General features: G+C 38.2%; 2 protein-coding genes across 4 annotated transcripts in view; one reads left to right on the top strand and one right to left on the bottom strand.

Moving 5' to 3' along the window:
• Window positions 1–4,045: 4,045 nt before the first annotated feature.
• LOC148822774 (uncharacterized) lies at window positions 4,046–10,389 on the top strand. Its single transcript, XM_088929508.1, has 7 exons — window positions 4,046–4,060; window positions 4,211–4,322; window positions 4,787–4,891; window positions 5,559–5,635; window positions 6,368–6,599; window positions 6,759–6,866; window positions 9,854–10,389. Exons 1-7 carry the CDS (start codon window positions 4,046–4,048, stop codon window positions 10,387–10,389), a joined length of 1,185 nt encoding a protein of 394 aa, XP_088785634.1.
• A 7,394-nt stretch (window positions 10,390–17,783) lies between these two features.
• epb41l4b (erythrocyte membrane protein band 4.1 like 4B) overlaps window positions 17,784–19,219 on the bottom strand; it is a 154,621-nt gene continuing 153,185 nt past the window's right edge. For all 3 annotated transcript variants that reach the window (XM_088929223.1, XM_088929224.1, XM_088929225.1), the window contains one exon: window positions 17,784–17,950. In XM_088929223.1, the coding sequence (XP_088785349.1) occupies window positions 17,881–17,950 (70 nt within the window). In that variant the 3' untranslated portion in view covers window positions 17,784–17,880. The remainder of the gene's footprint in view (window positions 17,951–19,219) is intronic.

Raw genomic sequence — 19,219 nt, 5'->3', positions numbered from 1 at the left:
GTGATGATGTTAAGCCTTGTAATGGTACTGTAATTAAATCATTGTGACTTGATTTTTGGGAATGTATTTAAAATAAGCAGTCATGGTCATAACATAACAGCTACTCTAATGATTGACTTCACAGATTAGCATGAGATTCTGTCCTTCCATTTTCTAACCGCTTTATTCAATGCAGGGTAAGAGCCTAACATGGCCAGCAATGGGCACAAAGTGTGATACACCCCTAGATAGGATGCCAGTCAATCGCAGGGCACACACAGATACAAACACACTCACTCAAACCAGGGCCAGTTTTCCCAGAAGTCAATTAACCTACAGTACCCACATCTTTTTGTCACTATTGTCATCCCTCCTCTAGAGGGCGCTCCGACCCTTTTGTGTTTTTGTTTCATCATCATGTACACCTGTCCCTGGATTCACCAGTATTATTTAAACCCGGTGCTCCGAAAGCTCGGGGCTCTGCATTGGAAGACGGACGCCTGGAGGCCCGCCTAGCTTCAAGTCGCCCCATGTCTGCAGCTTGAAGGTATAGGCTTCCGAACAGCGTCCTGACCAGCTGAGTCCAGGGCTTGGAGCGCCTGGCCTCGTCACTCCGTTTTTAATTTCCTAGTTCCTTGTCCCTGCTCCTGTTTTTTAATTGTCTTGTCTTGAATGGATCACCTGGTTTTGGATTTTGGACTGCGCCCCGGATTTCCTACATTGGACTGTTTTTGGACTTGTTTGCCTGCGCTCCCCCCCTTGCACCTGATCACCATTGGCACCTCCCCCTGTTCGCCATCCCTTTCATTCCTAACCGTGTTTTTCCCATAGCCCTTTTCCAGTCACTTCCAGATTATACTGTCTGCACAGGGTCTTAAACTATGGATTCTATGGAGTCAGGACTGGCTCCCGTAACAGTTTGTGGACTGTAGGACTGTAGGAGGAAACCCACATGAACAGAGGCAGTGAGGCAACAATGGTTCACTGTACCACCCACCAGAAGCATCAATACATACAAAATAAAATAAAAAATAATGACTGAGCTGCATTCATTTTTCCATATTTTGCACCAAACCTGACTTAAAAAAAAAGCAATTTCAATGGTGCGGAATGAGAGAGGAATGTTAAAATAATATCAAAGGATGCAGAAAATAGAATTCTGACAAAAGTATATGAAACTTTGCAACTTTATTTACAGGAAAAAGGAGATCAAATTATTCATATAGTATGATGGTCAGAGCTTCACGGAAATGTCTGGAAATTCCTTGTGATAAGGCCTTTAAGAAAATGTTTTCAGGTTATTTTAATGAGAGAAACTGTATTTTCTGTTAAGCATTGTCCTTAAGATAGTTGTTTCACAGGTTGTTTCTTTAGTAGTTAAAAAACACAGATTAAATGATATTACAAATGACTAGTTGATAAATATACTGAGGTAGGGAGTTGCTGCAGGGGTGTAGATAGGGAGGAAAAAGTACAAGAGAGATGCACTATGGGAAGTCCCGGGTGTGAAACTTACATACAGTACATACAGTAGGTAGAGGAAGTGTGTGAGATTAGGATCTACCTGTAATCTTAGGTAAAATATACCTGAGAGTATAAAAATGGTTACAACTCAGAAAAGGCTATTCAGATTATCTAGCTCATTTGCTAAGAATATTTATGTCATATGTTGTTTTTTTACATTTTTGATCCACATTTTTATCCCTGAACATAAACCTCCTTCCCTTACTTTATGGTTCTGCTTTTTGGAAACCCCAACATGCTCTATAATACAACCTGGCATACTGGCAGTAGACTCGCTGAATACAGAAAGGTAACTGGCAACTAATACTAAACTCAAGACATGCCAGACAGGGGTACTGGTCTGCAGAACTGGAAAAGCAGAACACGCAGGCAGTACAGAGGACCTACAGAGCAGAACACAAACATAGAGCTTGAATATGAACAAAACATGTGAGGCAACAAACAGCTAAGCACAGTACTGTAAATCACAGTGCCAGTGTCCACTTGGCCTACAGTATCCAGTCTATTTACATCCTCAACACACTTGCACAGCCACCTTTAACACCCTCTGGTGGCATGTCTGACTTATTTAATAATGTATATTTAATTTAACTTATTTTTTTATATATGATTATTTAAATTCTAGTTAGTTTTGAATTATTGCCTTGGTTCACTGGCCTTAGCTAGGACTGAAATTGTCAATCCCACAATGTGCCGCAAGTAAGTCAAGGTACTCCAGTTGGCACTCTACAGTAGGTCTGCTGTAGATACTTAGGCAAGGATATTGAAGACTTCAGGCTGATCATTTGTGAAGTTGTGCTGCTGTTCCATTGATGCTCCCAACACTTTTCCTAGTGTTTGTGGAGGGTATGGTCAGCTGTGTGGAGCCCATTCTGTTAAATCTCTCCACCAGCCAAACAATCTTCACCCCAAAGTTACGCCGCCCAAAGTTCATCCTTTGGTATCACCTTGGATACTATGAAGCTTTTCTGGGACCCTGAAGTGATAGACCTTAAAGGCATTGTCACGATCCTCCTCTTAAGGGCGCTCCAGCCCTACCTTGTTAGTTTCATCTCCCGCACCTGTTCCCTGTTCCAGCCCCTTTTCAGTTCCCCCTTAAAAGCCAGACGCTGACGCTAATCCCAGCTCTGCATTGGTTCCCTCATCATGCGAGCCTGGGACCTGGATGCACCTGGCTCCGTTATGGTTTTAGTTTCTGTTTCTTGTTCCCGTTCCAGTGCCCCCTGCCGGTCCCGACCAGATTGATTTTAATCGTCTGTCTCGGATAGATCGCCTGGCCTTGGACTTCTGCCCTGTTTTTGGATTTCCCGTTTGTCTCATCCCTGGATCGTTTGCCTCGGCCTCACTTCCCCCGACCACCAGCACTCCATGGACACGTCGTCTGCATAGGGTCCGGAAAGAACTCTCCCTGACAGGCATAGGCTTCCGATTGGCGTCTTGACCAAGCTGAGTCCGGGGCTCGGAGTGCCTGGCCTCGGCATTCTGTTTTTAACTTCCTGTTCCTGTTCCGGATTTTACTCTTGTCTCATCTTGGATGGATCACCCCGCTTTGGATTTTGGACTGTGTCCGGATTTCCCCCTTGGACTGCTTTGGACTTGTTTGCCTGCGCTCCCCCCTTGCACCTGGATCCCTGTCGCACCGCCCCCTGTTTGCCATCCCTTCCATTCCTCACCGTGTTTTTCCAGTGAGTTCCGGATTATACCGGCTGCACAGGGTCCTAAATACTACACAGGAGTCAGGACCGGCTCCCGTGACATACAGTACGTGGTCACAAACAAGATGCAAGAACAATACAAGAGAAATGATTTGAGAGATTCTTTCACCCATGGTACCTGAATATTATAAAACATGTCTTAAAATATCTTTTAGCATTCAGATTTATATAATTATCAAGGAATGGGGTGCTTTATAATTCTGTAATTCTTTGCTATATTGGGTGACATTATCAAATTGTCTGCGGTGCTATAACGGGTAGGCTATAACCAGTGGAGGTCTGATGATTGTTTAACTATAGGGATTTCAACGCAGTGTTGAAATCAGTTTAGATTTCTTTCTCCACTTTACGAACAGTCCCAGTGATGTCATTTTACCCGCACCTCGCGGCACTCACAGGCTGTTTATTTTCAAACGCAAGCGGTGTGCTCGAGAATAGGCGATTGATTTAATGGCTGTTTGTAATTTTCGACTTTACAAAAAAACAAGTTGTTTAAATAACTTTTTTTTTTTTAAAAAGCGGAATGCAATACCGTGGATGCGAACTGAACCGAGGAAAAATATAGGCCTCTAAAGAACGGAATTCTAATTACTGGTAGTAATTTACATTTGAATTTGAAATAAAATTAAATTAAAGCAATAAATATAAGCTTATTATATACGACCGGGTATATGTTTGGTTTTAGCTAATCTAGCAGTTGTTGTCTTAAAAAACGCGATTTCTTATTGAGCGCATTATACAAAAACGACGTTCTTGTCTGTTGAATTCAGTGTAGGGGCTGCTGCGCTCGGAAGATAACCCCGAAGGTGACTCTGAAGTTCCAAGACATGAAATCCACAAAGGTACTGTATTAGTGGTCGTGGATTTTATCATAATTCGCATTTTTAAATACAGTTGTATTGTATTCTCTATTGTGTCTGAAACCTCTCTGTTTTTAAAGGGGATTTTTAATTTTTAAATATGCAAGGTACTTATTAATCGTGTGGTTTTAGGAAAACTACGGCAACCTTAAAGTTCAAATTCCCAATAAAGTAGGGGAAACGCTGTCAAAAACCGAGAAAGTGCGTCCCAAGGCGAAACAGCGTTTTGACTCGACTACAACAGGTAATTTTTTTTATCTTAACATTGCTGAAATCTGTTTGATTATAATTCAGAAATGTCTTTACAGTTGTAAAGTGCTATTGTACAGTATTTTCAGTACAAATGTTGTCATTTATCTTGTGTTGAGTTATTCGGAATTTTTATTATTCTTGATTTTCCAATTCCCACAGTAACAATACACAGAAATATAGTAATGTACATCAGCCTGCTCTTGCTAAAAGATTTAGACTGTTCTATACCTGTAATTCATTATCAATGGTATGGTTAATTATTTTTTAAATTTTATTTTTTTAATTTAAAGCCACGGCTTGCTTTCAGTGCATTAACTATATCAGTGTGTATTATAGCAGTCTGAAAACTCGATTAACTTGAGGTTAATGCTTGTTTTATTTTAGCTTTTGTTTTTTACAGTGGTCACAAGAATAGTTTGCAATAATCCATGTTTTTGAATTGCCACAACATGACAGGGCTGAGTTCCCCAAGACCGTCTATCGCTCATTGTCGCACTCAGAGAAGGCATTCCACTGTCAGCTTGTCCGGCTGGACTCGGGACACACATGACAGCAAACCTGGTAAGAAAGAACACAAAATGGGGACAGACTAAAACCAATGACAAAATGGATGCCTGTAGAGTATAATTGAACAGAAAGAAAAGCAGCTCAAAGATTATGATCCCTCACTCAAATCTTAAAACCAAACATTCTGTTTCTAGTAAATATCCTATTTTACAAAATAAAAGTGTAAGGCCAAAGAATGTCGGTTCTTTCCAATGGAATGATAAACCAGGAATACCGAATTATAGAGAAACAATGAACAATTCGAACATTTACAAATTCATATTTTATCATTTCTTCCTCAAACCATAAAAACTCATGATTAAGATTAGTTTATTTTTACGTACAGTTTTGTCTGTCCCCAAAAAGGGTGACAGTTTTTGAAAATATTCAAATTGCATCAGAATTCATTTATAATTTCTCCATGCCTACTTGAAGTTGTTTATTGGTGGGATCTAAAAAACAGACCTGTTCTGAAAAACTGTAATCTCATTGAGCCAGCAGAGGGCTTTATCGAGGATGTATTGGGAAAATGCATCCTTTTGCTTTCTCTATTTTAAGTGGGAAAAAAAATGGGTACTGGGTAATGCTCCTGTAGAAAGCAATGAATACTGATTCAAATAAGTCAATCCTTAGAAAAAAGCAGAATTGCTTTGCAGTTATTTTTTTTCTTCTTCTTGTATAGCAAAGAAAATCTGTAAGGCACCTGTTAAAAGGCCAGTTACCAGGATAGCTTCCTCTAGAACAGGGACTGCCATTCAGGTAATAGTTTATACGCATAATATCACAAATGTTGTGTGGTTTGTGTACTAACAATTTTTTATTTGTTTTAGCTTCCATTGTATTTTGTGTAACAGTATATGTTAAATTAGTTTTTAGACTTCTTATGTTTTATGCAGAGATCGATGATATCCTCGCATGGAGAGAAAAAACAACTAATTTTTCCAATATTCACCTACCCCTAATATGTAGTAGTTCAGGTGGGTAGCTGCGTCAGTATGCGTACGCTGCAAAGGAACAAGTAATAGGTTTATTCCATGCTGAAAAAAAGAAGAAAGAAAACACAATGTTTCGGCCAGAACGTTGTTTTCTTTCTTCTTTTTTTCAGCATGGAATAAACCTATTACTTGTTTCTTTATCTCTAATATGGCCTTCTCAGTTGTACGGTTTTCTTAGAGTTAAATACACTGAATAAATACACAGGAATATAATTGTAGAGATTTAAGTTAAATGCATTAAACACTTAAAGTTAAATGCATTGATGAGGATATTATATCATTAGTTAATTATATATTAGTTGAGCAAAAGCTTGGGAAATGCTTGTTGGTCAGAGTTCGACAGTTGCAGTTTGCTCTGATTTCCTGCCATTAACACAAAGCAAAGAAGAAAACGTTCAACAGCTTCTCATAAGGAATATGTAAGATACTTTACTGTATTAACACATGCAATAGTGTGCACAATATTTATTTGAATAAAATATTTTTACACGCTTAGGCTTGCAAGAAACTCAGTGAAGTTCCAGAATGCAGTGTTTCTCATGCTGCTCAGCGCAAAGAGGGCTCTTGTGCTTCCAGTCACATCTGTGATGATACAGTTGAAACTTTTGAAGATTTTCAACAACAGGTTTTGAAAGTTCTTAAGCATGAGGGAGAAAGCCAATGTCAGGAACGCAGAGGATCCAAAATCCTGAAGACTGTCAAAAATAATCTTGCTGACTTTAAACAAGGTACAATATAGTTGGAAAGAACAAAAGTTTAACAGAATGAACCTTGTGATGTTCTCCTTTTATTCCCTTTAGTCTTTCAGTTTATTACATGACCATAAGAACTGTAAGAGCTTTACCCAGGCAATATAACACTTGACTTTAATTTTTTTTTAAAAAAAGATACACTGCCCGATCGTATCTTGAGACCACGCAGAAGAACGAGTTACAATTTGAGAAGAAAGGTTTCGGACAACATGGAGAAAAAGTGGTTAAATAATGACTACCTAGGTGAGTGTAAGTGCAAAATACTCCATATGGGAAACAAAACTCCATATCACAGGAATATAATTATTGCTAAAGTGAAGCAGACATGCAATGAAAATAGCCAAGGTATTTATATTAACTCTGCAATTAAGGCCATGCAATGGAACAATAACCATTTATCAGAAATTACAGTATGTACAGTATATGTAGTTCTTTTTGAAAGTATTCACCTCATGCCAATATTTGATTAATTAGAAGTAAGGTGTACGTATTCAAATTAAGTGGCTTTAATTATAACTGTAATGATCAAACTCAGCACTTACAAAAATATATATACTAATAATATAGAAAAGGAGGTTGAGTGGCAGAAACTTCTGAAAAGATATATAAAATGTACTTCTCATAAGTATTCAGCTCCCCTAAGTCAGTACTTGTCCCTTCAAACAAGAATTATTCATAGCAATTATAAAGGGTGATCTGTTCATCTCCCAGAATTACCAGTGCATGCACCAGCAACAGACACTGGCAGCCTAAAGTGCCCTTTTTATTTTCTAGTGGGTAACAGCATTTGACGATGTGTCCACTCAACACACATTCATTGTAGTTCATTATAATACAAAACCAACTCTAAAAGACATCCATTTCAGACTGGCTGCAAGCATCCCATTGGACCCTCAACAAATGTCCCAAAATTATTTAGTCCTCCAGTTCTGTCCTCTATGAATTTCCTTAGGTATCTTCTCTGGTCCTGGCTGTCCCAAACAATGTGTCTCCAGTGTTCCCTCCCTCTACCCTGTTTGTCCCAGAGTCCAGTTTGGGATAGAGGGGGGAGAAACATGATAGTGGGGTCTTCCTCCACTGCTCCCAGACTCTGGGAGACTCTGCTGTGTGTGTCCTCTCCTGGGTACAACTACATCTGATCTTTGCCAAAAAGCCAAGAAGCATCCTCTCCTGGGTCCCAACTGCTGCAGTCTGTCCCGCAAAAGCTCCTTTTTCCAAATGTCCCAGTTCAGTCTTCACTGGGGTCTTTTAAGTCTTCTTGACAAAGGCTCTTGACTCTCCCCCCCCGGACGGAAGCTTTGTGCAGGGGCAGAGTCAACTATCCCGGGCTCTCAGGCCCCCTTTCAATCACGGCTCCAGTCAAACCTGCTTGCAGCCCCACACATTATCCCTGAATGGTGTGGCAATGAATGGTGCTTACTGTATGTTAAGAGTGACATTGATCAGGGCAGGAAATTCAAGGTCATGTTTATTTGTCATTCCAGCCATATACAGTACAAGTATACAGTGGAACGAAATATTGTTCCTCCTGGTCCACGGTGCAAGTACAGACAGGACAGACAGGACACTGACATAGACATTGTAGACAGGATATACATAGTGCAAAGTGCAAATTACAAGGAAAATACATAATACAATTTACACAACACACTGGGGGGATTTAAACCCTGTTTCTGGAATTGGAGTGGGTGCGAGTAGATTCCAGGGTGTTGAGGAGCCTGACAGCCTGTGGGAAGAAGCTGTTACAGAGTCTGGTGGAGCTAGCCCGTACACTGCGATATCTTTTCCCAGATGGTAGGAGGGCAAAGAGTTTATGGGAGGGGTGGGAGGGGTCATCTACTATACTGGAGGCCCTATGTAAGCAGCGTTTGTGATAGGTGACAGAAATGGAAGGGAGGGAGGCTTCAATGATCTTTGGAGCCTCAAATGCAATCATAGCTAAGATGTCATTGGCCCATCAAGGCAATTCTCATCCAAACAACCCTCAACACCTTTAACTGCAATAACTGCTGTCCTATTAGGATCATTAGTTTTTGGTTTTATCATTTTGGAACAGATTGAGTCGATTGTTACATTAATGTCCTGTTTGAAGGTGCCATGATTGGAATCTGAGATGGCAATAAACTCTCAAATATTTTAATAGAATATAATTTGGATATGTTGAAATCAAGGAAGACAATACAGAGTTACAAAATCCTGTTTTAATTGCTCCTTTAAAACATTGTGTCAACCTAAGGTCACTACATTAAAAGTACATTATGAGGAAAGATTCACTAGGGACAACAACATGAAAGAACTGCTTTGTGAATGTTTGGAATATTTCTTGGGATAGGTTTGGCTTAACCTGCTTGGTTAACGGGTAACCTCCTGGCCACAGAATGAGGAAGGGGTGAAACAGAGTGGCTGCAAGCCACAAATGTGAAGGGAGTTGTTTGTGTTTGATATACTGTATATAGCTCATTTTGTAATGATGGTGATTAAGTACAGCTGTGTGAGATTGAAGTGTTATCCCTCCTCCCCTTCAGTTAATAACTTCTCTTTATAAAAGCCAATGAAGAAAAATCCCAGAACTAAGATGCACCATTAACAGAGAAGTGCAAGATATTGAATATTGTTATCTTCTAAATGTTTGACTATTATTTAGACAGTCCTATTATTTTAGGTTCATTACTTAATCACCAATCTAAAAGCACCTTTGATATTTGTATCAATTACTACCTACATGGTAAACACAATGATCTAAATCACTTCATCCTATTAATTAACTTCATGAATAAGCTTACATTTTTACAAATTACAATGTCTATTTAAAGATGATTATCTGATTATCTCCTTACACAGGAGTTAGGGTTTGTAAACCTTACTGCAAGCAAGATTTATCATCTGTCTCACAGTTACTTAGCTCTTGTAGCTATAAAAACTCACATTAAGGTTTGGTCAATCCCAGTGTAATCATCATTTGTGACCTTTAAACAGTCATTACTTACTAATTAGTCATGTAATTATATTATACAGTAGTTATTAATTTAACATACAGTATATAGTTCAGGCATTCAGACAAATAAAGTAGATCAATTGATATAGCTGTAAGTATAAGAGGTGCATGCTTAAGTTCAGTATTAAAAGATACATGCATCAGTTAACACCCATTATAATTCATTATCTGTATGTAAAGAGATTCAAAGTTTCTTCCACTCATTCCATGTCAACTCTTTCCATCTTCCTTCTAGACAATCTGGTGCAAAACAATGAATTCTACCCCAATTCTCAAAGGACATATCCGGAAGAGATCCCAGAGAAATGGAGAAAGCAGGCACCAACTCCATTAAAATATAGACCCCAGTTTCCTGATTGCACAAGCTCTGCACAATTAGAGAGTAGTAATTCTGTTGCGCCTGCAAACTCTGAATTTCAGCATTTCTGTAAAGATTGTGAATATTTAACTGGAGAGAATGCCCATTACCATGAAGAATGTTGGAGCACCCCCATTAGAATTCACAGTGGAGAGCCTAGCCAGAGCATCCAGTATTCAAACAGTGTCGGTGAGACTGAACTCAACATTGTCCAGCAGTCACTCTGTGGAAAGAATCTGAATGAAAGGGATGAAAACAAAAAGAATATAAAGAAAAAATGTCTAGGAGGCATGCTGTTTTTCTTCATCATAATATTTTTTATCCTACTGGTGTTTTATTGCCAATCAGTATTAACCATGGAAAATGATCATTTTAATAGGAAATACAATGGGTATTATAGCCAATATAATTAAATTAGATTTGCACAACATTACAGTTATCTCTACCAATATTATTCTTAAGTAGTGCATCATCATTTATTGTTTTCCTGTTGCTTTAAAAAATTACTGAACGCTTCAAAATAAACACATTTTCCACCTTTCTGTTTCTGCTAAGGTTTTTCTTTTAAGAAGATAAACAGCTGTTACAGATACAACAGATAATTACAAATAACAAAAATGTACTTTATGAAACATTCAAAATGTTATCTCCTTAAAGGTTTTTGCTTTTTCATATTTGTTCAAGTATGTGAATATTGACATTTTTATGTAGCTAAGTTTCAGGGCAAAGTATAACACCTGATTTAAAAACTGCTACTGATGTTTTGAATTTTTTTTGACTATTTTTTTTTAAATTTTTTTTAATTTGACTATTGTGAACTAACCAGATGGATATTAAATTCCAGCTTAGAAGCAAATGTTACAAGTAGTTTGTCTTTAAGCTTTTGCATCTTTTAGATAATGCAGTAACATATTTCATGTTCAGCCATATCACCCTGCAGCTCTTAACTGGCAGCCCACTAAAGCTAAGCAGGTGTGAGCCTGGATGGGAGACCTTCTGGGAAGCTATGGTTCCTGCTGGAAGTGGTGTTAGTGGGACCAGTGGCTGTGGCTGCGTGTGGGTCTTAATGCCCTGGTATAGGGGTGGGGACACTATACCGTAGTGGGCGCTGTCTTTCGGATGAGACGTTAAACTGAGGTCTTGACTCTAAGTGGTCATTAAAGATCCCCGGGCATTTCTCAATAAGAGTAGGGAGTTAGCTTGGTGTCTGGGCCAAATTTCCCCCCTTGGCTTTTACCGTGGCCTCCAAATTGTCCCCATGTATGATTGTCTTGCACTTGCCCTGCGATGGACTGGTGCCTGGTTCAGGGTGTACTCTGCCTTGCGCTCGTTGCTTGCTTGGAAGGCCCCAGCTTCCCGTGACACCGTAAGGTATAAAGCGGTTTGGCAAATGACATGACATTTCATGGCGGTATATAACTATTAAAACCTTGATCTTAGCAGGGTGTAGTGGAAAACTAGAGAATTAGGATGAATATCTTAATGCAAGGGCAGCACAGTGGTATAATGGATAGCATTGCTACCTCACAGAGCTGCTATATATGTGTGGTCTGTATAGTCCTCCCATGTTTGGGTGGGTTTCCCCTGGGTGCTCCAGGTTCCTTCCACAGTTCTAAAACATTGTTAGGTTAATTGTTCCTTGGAAAACTGGTCCTTGGGCGAATGTGGGAGTTTGTGTTTCTGTGTACCCTGCAATGGACTGGTGTCCCATCTAGGGAGTATCCCACCTTTCATCCGTTGCTTGCTGGGATAGGCTTTGGCTCCCCAACAAACCTTTACTGGGAAAAGGGGTAAGAAAACGGATAATTATGAAAGCACAGCTGCATTGCGCCATTCTGCCACAAGGGGATAGTCCAGTCATGATACTGGAATAGATGCTCTGGTGTTTACAGTACTGTAACTGTAACAAAAGTGCATCTTAGTAATGCATTTGTTCAAATTTACAGATTGCTTGTTTTTACTTTTGGTTTATACTATAATATGTACAGTATATAACGTTTTGCAGAACATTTAGTTAGAATACTTCCTGGCATTGTAGGTAAGCTGATGAGTGAAGAGATTCCTGAATAATGCATAGTGGACACCCTATATTTTGATCATTGATGAAGAAACTCTCAGCTGGTAAATTTGGTTGGGAGCCACAGAGTGTCAATGACAAATACAAGATTATAGTAGCTCTGTTCTTTTTCACCCCCCAGATCGTATAACTGTGCTAAGGAAACCCATAATCTAAGCACTTCATTCCTCTCATCAGGGTTTTTGTATTAAACAGATAATGATATGTTTTTTTAAATTGCAGTAGCCTACAGTGAACCATAATTTCAGCATCTTACAGCCACTTTCAATGTACGGACTCTCCTGTGTGATTTTCTACTATGTGTGGCTAATCTTGCAATAATTAATAAGACAAGGCTGTATTACACAGCATTGACATTAAAAATGAGAATCCATCCACTTTGGAGTACAACCCATGTGAATCTTGGGAGAGCATGCAAGACTCACACAAAGGTGTCCCACCCTGGACCGGAACCCAAGAATTGTGAGACAGCAGCACCACAATGCCACTCACGTAGGAATTGTATTTCTTCTAATTAATCAAATGTGTGGAAATATATCTGAAAGAAACTTTTTACCAACACAAATATTTTCCCCTACATTAACTGATAATTCAATGTTTTAATCACTTTTGCTATGTCACCAAGCCTTATACTTGTTGTAGACAGATTTGCTGGGAGTATTAAAAGTCAGGATTGCTCCTGCACTTATCTGGGATTGCTCTGATACTACAGCACTGCAGTGTAAAACATTGTAGTATTTTGTTTAAGATGATTAGTATTTGCAATGAAATTTGGCTGGAAAGTGATACATCATAGTTCTGTAACACATTTTGTATTATGTTGCATATGATGCACATCCTAGTTTTCACGTTGAGAACAGTACATGAATTAATAATCATTTTAGATTTAGTCTATTAAAATTTCCATCCAAATACCATTTAAAACCATGTTATAACATTTTAGTGTTACTGTCTTTGAAAATATTAAGTATACAACAGATATCAATACTCGTATTAATAATCTTCACATTTCTGATTTAAATTGCTTTTGGGCATGCTTTATAATGTGAAGAATGTGAAACAAAATGAAAAAAGACAATCAAAATTTAATCTTCAAAACTGTTTTATTATTTTTCAGGACTCAACAAAACTCATGCTGTATTTTTGAATAATACTGATACAGTGGATGACAATTTTCCACCCAGCTAAAATATATAAATATGAATTCTATACATCTTCCCCAGTATATACATCTTTAAAAGCAAAAAAAAAACAAAAACAACATGAAATGTGTTAAAATGAGGAAAACTGAAAAAAATGCAAAAAAGGAACACAAAATTATTTACAATTACCATCATGTACTTTTTCCTTTAAATCGCATGAAACATACATGTGTATGTTTGGTTAAATGTGCATCATACTGTATATTTACACTCTTGATGAGTAACAAAATACTGTACTAATAAGGCAGTTTGCATGTTTACATATATAGTCCATGAATACAGAGTTTATGTGTGAATGCATACACACATACCTGTATATATGAAACACTTTAAAAGAGACATTAGATGTTTCTAAATATTCATTTATTGATACTCACAGTTTACGAAATTCAGACCTTTTGTTATATTGAAGGTCAGCTTCTGGGGGGGGTTTTATGGCAGAGATCCAATGCCAATTTCTTTGCACATTTCCTGAGAAATTGTGTTTTGAACACAGGAAAAAAATGTTTATTCCAAATTGTAGCACAAAAGCTAACAGGCCGAGCGTGATTGGGAAAGATCAATATCTCCTGAATCCCACTTTAAAAGCTCTTCTTTATCACAGGGTGCTTTTTTACTTTACCGTAACATGATTTTACTTTGCCACAGGTTTTACAATAAGAAGAGACAATGCATAAAGAATATAGGCCACAACATTGCTGGACAAGCAGAACGGCAAAACTAACCTTGGCTTCAAAGCATTTTTTTCAGTTTTTCTATCACAATACTGTATGCAGACTTTGTACAACTGCATGCTTCAGTTTCTCTGTTTTGTTTTTGTTTGCAGCATTTTCATTTTGGCATTTAATACAAAGACATCATGTTTGAATAATTCCAGGTTCCAGTTATCAGGTTAGTCAACCGGGAAAAAGTTCTCATTTCTAATTATGATGCAGAGATCCACTTATATAGGCCACTTACTGTACAATAGTAGTGTTCGGCCTAGGACCTGAACCAACACCCTTCTGGTTCAGAGCCCTTAACACTGCTGTTTAAATGCAGCATGTTGTCCATTAAAGCAAAAAGGAATTTTGTTGCATTTATTTTGGGTAAAACTAAGCCTATTTTAGTAATAAAAATTACTTGGAAAACTAAAAGCATATTTACCTTTTATTTGGCTTAAGCTTAAGGTTCTACCTGTCACAAAAAACACACCCCTTAAAGAATCCAGGTTTCAAGGTAGAACCTACTTGTAGCAGGTACCAGGTTCATCATTTCCATTCAGCAGATGGGGCTAAAGTTTTGATATAATCCAGACACACGTCTTTTTCTCATCTTTTTTTTAAGTTGTTAAAAGAAACAGAGAAGCTCCAACTTAGGACAAGACAGATTCATCATTTACAGGACAATCTGCTCATGCAGAAATTAACATTCCAAATAATTAACACAAGTAGACACATAAACGCCACTTTATTCATAAAAGTTGACGTTTCTTTAGTAGAAATTCATAAACGGCAGCAATAGAAAATACTTTGTTCAGTGTACCATGCACTCTGTCATGAAAATGCACAGAATACATTTTGCGTATTAAAATCGCCTCCCCATTACATATACAATTCAATTAGGAAAATGTGTTGTGTGAAAGAAAGCTGTATTTGAGTGGTACTACTTTAAATATTTACAAACTATTTACATTCATTTTAGAACAGTGTATAGTAAATAGGCGAAATGGACACTATGTTGATATCAAATGTAGATATTTAAGAACTTTAAAAATCAGATTAAGTAATTGATGATAGGATTTTTGGAAAAAATGCCTAAAAAGATTAAACAACAGTGTCATATAAAAAGCATGCTTTTGCACCTCATGTTTCTTTATACAGGGAAAATACAATATTAAAGATTTTCTTTTTCTTCTAAAAAAATACATGGACCAGCAAATTTGAACTTCTGTCTGAAAGCAACCCTGTTCTAATGCCATTTAGAAATACAGCTTTATGCTTTAAAAAAAAACCCAAGTAAAACAATGAGAAAGAGGGAATTACCCTCTCATGATGCTACACTTTATCTATTCAACCTTCTATTTTCTAATCACTTCATCCAATTCAGCGTCGCAGCCTGGTATGAGCTCACAATAGTATCCAACACTACATTTTGTAAAAGTAAATACAGTAGTTTTAAATATTATATATTATAAATACTTTTAGTTTATCAGACTCTGTGGTACAAATGCACATGGTAACCAATACTGTGTTTTGTAAATTTAAAATGATGATAAATACATATATTTCAATTCCTATGTTCAGGGCTATAAAAAGGCTCGCCGAGATTCTCGTTGATTATGCTATGAACCCTTTTCTGAGGCCCCATTCCTTAGACTGAGGCCTTTTCCCTTATTCCAGCTTCTTCCCCTACATAGTCTAAACCAGCAGTTTTTGAGCTGTGGGGATGTGTGCCATTCAGGTGTTCTCCAAGGCTCCAGAACAATTCACCATTTTTATTCTCCAACTTTAAACTGAATCATTTTTTTCCTGATGAAGGAGATGATCATTTTGACAATTATACCGGCACTAAACCCAAAAAAGTTTTTGATTCCCATTTATTTCATTTCTACACATGAATTGTGCGTTTTTATTTTTGAACCAAAAGTGCTGTCCAAATCTTCAGGTAACTGTATAATCAACATTAGGAAAGATCAAGACCGTCAGAAAGTTTCACAAGCACTGTGAAAAGTTTGAGTAATATCGGTCTAATGTTGAGAACGTAAGTACAACCAGACGAGTGCTTGCAGAAATGAAGAGAAACGTGTCTAGAAACTTAGTGTCTGAAGAAATGCAGTTGGTATAATAAACACTTTATGCTCCACCTGTAATTATGACAGAGGCCTTGTGTGAATTCTGTGCTCTCCACTGAAGAATCACTATGTCATTTCCACTTCTCTATTGTGTTTTCCCTGTGTTTATTCAGAGGACTTTGGTTTATTCCCTGCATCACTATCTTAGGGTTCACCCTCTTCAAATCCTCTGTCCAGAGGCCCCAGTATTTTTGCACATCTACGAATGTAGCCTGCTGTGTGTTAAGACACACACACGTGCAAACAATGTGGAAGAGCATTTAAGACTGGAAACAGGTGGCATTTCCTTACTCACAGAGTTGTGGGAGAGTGGAACAAGCTTCTTATCCATGTTGTTGAAAGCGATACCCTGGTTTGTTTCGAGAGACGGCTGGATGAGATTCTTGAGTCAATTACCCAACAAGCTGCATGGGCTAAATGGCCTCTTCTCATTTATAACTGTTCTTCAGTTTTTAAGAATATAGTAACCTTTCAGCTGAAGTCTGGGTCTTCATCTGCAAGTATGACTTGTTGTACAGGGAAAATTAAGCACAACACACAACCACTAAATACAGTTTTAAGAAGTTTTAAATAATTTGGCATGAAGCTAAAAACATCTTTGATGTTATGGCCCCTAAACAAATTGAACTCATTCTCTAAATTTATAAATTACTCTGAGACTGTATCCCTTCTTACTAGGTTTTGATAAGCAAAACTATCAGACTAATCATGAATGGAAAGTCCAGAAAATCCTAGCTTTAACTGGCACAACCAAAAGATGGCAACACTGGCAAACAAGGGCAGTCAGTGTGAAAGAGTCACTACAGTAGTGGGTCTGATCAGCCCTTTCACTGTGAATTCATCAGCGGGTCCTTAGTTAACCTTAGGAACTGAGAGAGAAGTCATAAAGTGAAATCCAAGCTACACAAGGCAACAGACAGAGATGCTTTCATTTAGAACATTAATTAATCTGCAAAAAAGCATTATCCTAAACCTTGCATAGAAGGCAGAAGTCAAAATGCAGCTATAGTAATGAAATCGTAAGGCTTACTGTTACTATTACTTTTACAATTTCAAATAGAAAGCACAGACAAGAAAAAGCAAAATGAAAAAAAGGGACCCCACAAAAGTTAAAGCCAGTTTTCTGACATTTTAAACTGTCTGATTCACAGGAACAAGCCTTTTAATTTAACATCATTGCACTGCTTTTCTTTATATTAAAGCTTTCTGCAAACACTGTAAAGATAAGAAAATCAAGATTGTGCTGGAATTATATACATATGTGGAATTCTGCATAAAAACATGAACAAATCGAATTATTCATCAAAAGTCACTTTGTGTATCCAACTGTTGTTTGCCCCGTAAATCTCCTGCTTAGCAACCATCTCTACCATTAAAGTAGGGTGCTGTGGTGTTACACTATGTACAGGAGAGGCTCCCGGGAGTTTCTAGGAATGAAGTACAGCTTCTTATATAGGCTCTTGTCACTTCTGTTTTTGGTGCCAGTGCTGGGTGAATACACCTTCAGCATTGGCACAAATGCCCAGCAAACGTTAACCATTTGCAATGTGTATGTGCATGTGTTATACTGTATACTGTACAGTATATTTGCATGTGCACATCCCTGTGTGACACTACATGTTACGTGTGTGTATGTATATGCATGAGCATATGTGGGCTTAGGAAAAACAGATGTAACGCACGGAGGATGTAAACAGGAGCTCCATTACGGGCGCAGCTCTTTGAGAAGGGGGCTTAGGAATGTAAACGCTCTGAAGGCACACAGGAGGGCACTCTCCTCTCTGATTCGGGGTCACAGTTCAGTCATCAGGAGCCTCTTCAGCAGCTTCTCTCGGTCCAGCTCCCGCCTCAGAGCTTCGGAACTGCAAGGGGGGCCAGAAAATGACACTCAGTACAGGAAGCAAGAGCCCCCCCTCACCTTCCTCCTGACATGCAGATAGGCACAGCACTCTGCAAAAGTATTCAGACCCCTGCATACTTTCCGTTTCCTTTAAAAGCTGGCAGGCATGACAAGTGGAAGCAGCAATGAATATTGGTTGTGTATTTAACCTACTCCACACATTCAAAGCAAAAAGAAAGAAGTAAACAGATAATTAATTTGAAAGAAAAATGGAAAAGATGATTGAGAACTGTAAGTTTACTTTGCTCTAGTAAACCAAAAATACCTTATCAAGCCACACAGTTGAGTGGCTTCTGTCTGTGCACAACGGTAGTGGTTCACATCACTTCACGTTAAATACACCTGTCTCTGTAAGGTCACTCAGTCAGGAAGTGAATTTCAAGCAAAGACTCAACCATCACGAACAATGAGCCTTCAAAACAACTCGGGGATAAAGATGAAAAAAAGGCTGTTCCCCCAAATTGAGTAGCCAGGCAAGTCAATGGCAACTTTCAAAGAGTTCACTGACTGAGAAGGGAAAAGAAAAGTCATTCAAGAATATCGTTGTTACTCCACTTAAAAGCATTTGTATGGGACTGAAAGAAAGACACAAATCCTGTATGGGGTTTGCGACAAAGCACGTAAGTGACACTGCAAAAACAGGGCAAAAGGTTTTGTGGTCAGACAAGACAAAATGGGAACTTTTTAGTCTAAATGCAAATTATTACATCTGACACAAACCCAGCATAATGCATTATTCAGACCTTTACTACTGTCAAGTATGGTTAGGGCAGCATTGTGTTGTATGTGGGAACATAGATGGAAAAAAGGCCTGGCGAAACATTCTTCAGACATAAAAAAGGACAAAGTTTCAGGTTTCATCAGCACAAAAATCCAAAGCACAAGGTCAGAGCTACAAGGAGGGGCTTAGAATAACAAAGTAAATGTCATTGAGTCCTGACTTAAATCCTATTGAGAATCAGTAGAAAGGCTTGAAAACTGCTGTCCAAAAGTGATCCCCAAGCAGAAGAATAGACAAAATATTCACCACAACTTTGTATAAAGCTGGTGGAGACTTACACCTGTAATTGCTGCCAAAGGTGCTTCAATTGAACATTGATTTTACAGGTCTGAATACTTATGAAGAATGCATAAGCAGAAATGGGTCACCATAGCAAAGCTCTGAATAGTGATGAGAGCCACTGTATACATTATACTAAATCAAATCACAAAATGGAACTCCACTGTCTTT

The sequence above is a fragment of the Atractosteus spatula genome, chromosome 12, assembly GCF_055471065.1.
Source record: "Atractosteus spatula isolate fAtrSpa1 chromosome 12, fAtrSpa1.hap1, whole genome shotgun sequence".
Classification (NCBI taxonomy): Eukaryota; Metazoa; Chordata; class Actinopteri; order Semionotiformes; family Lepisosteidae; genus Atractosteus; species Atractosteus spatula.
This window is presented reverse-complemented; position numbering and strand designations above follow the sequence as displayed.

Coding starts and splice junctions, on each gene's coding strand:
- LOC148822774 (XM_088929508.1), top strand. Junction 4,323..4,786: donor TTTTGACTCGACTACAACAG/GTAATTTTTTTT, acceptor ACAACATGACAG/GGCTGAGTTCCCCAAGACCG. Junction 4,892..5,558: donor CACACATGACAGCAAACCTG/GTAAGAAAGAAC, acceptor CTTCTTGTATAG/CAAAGAAAATCTGTAAGGCA.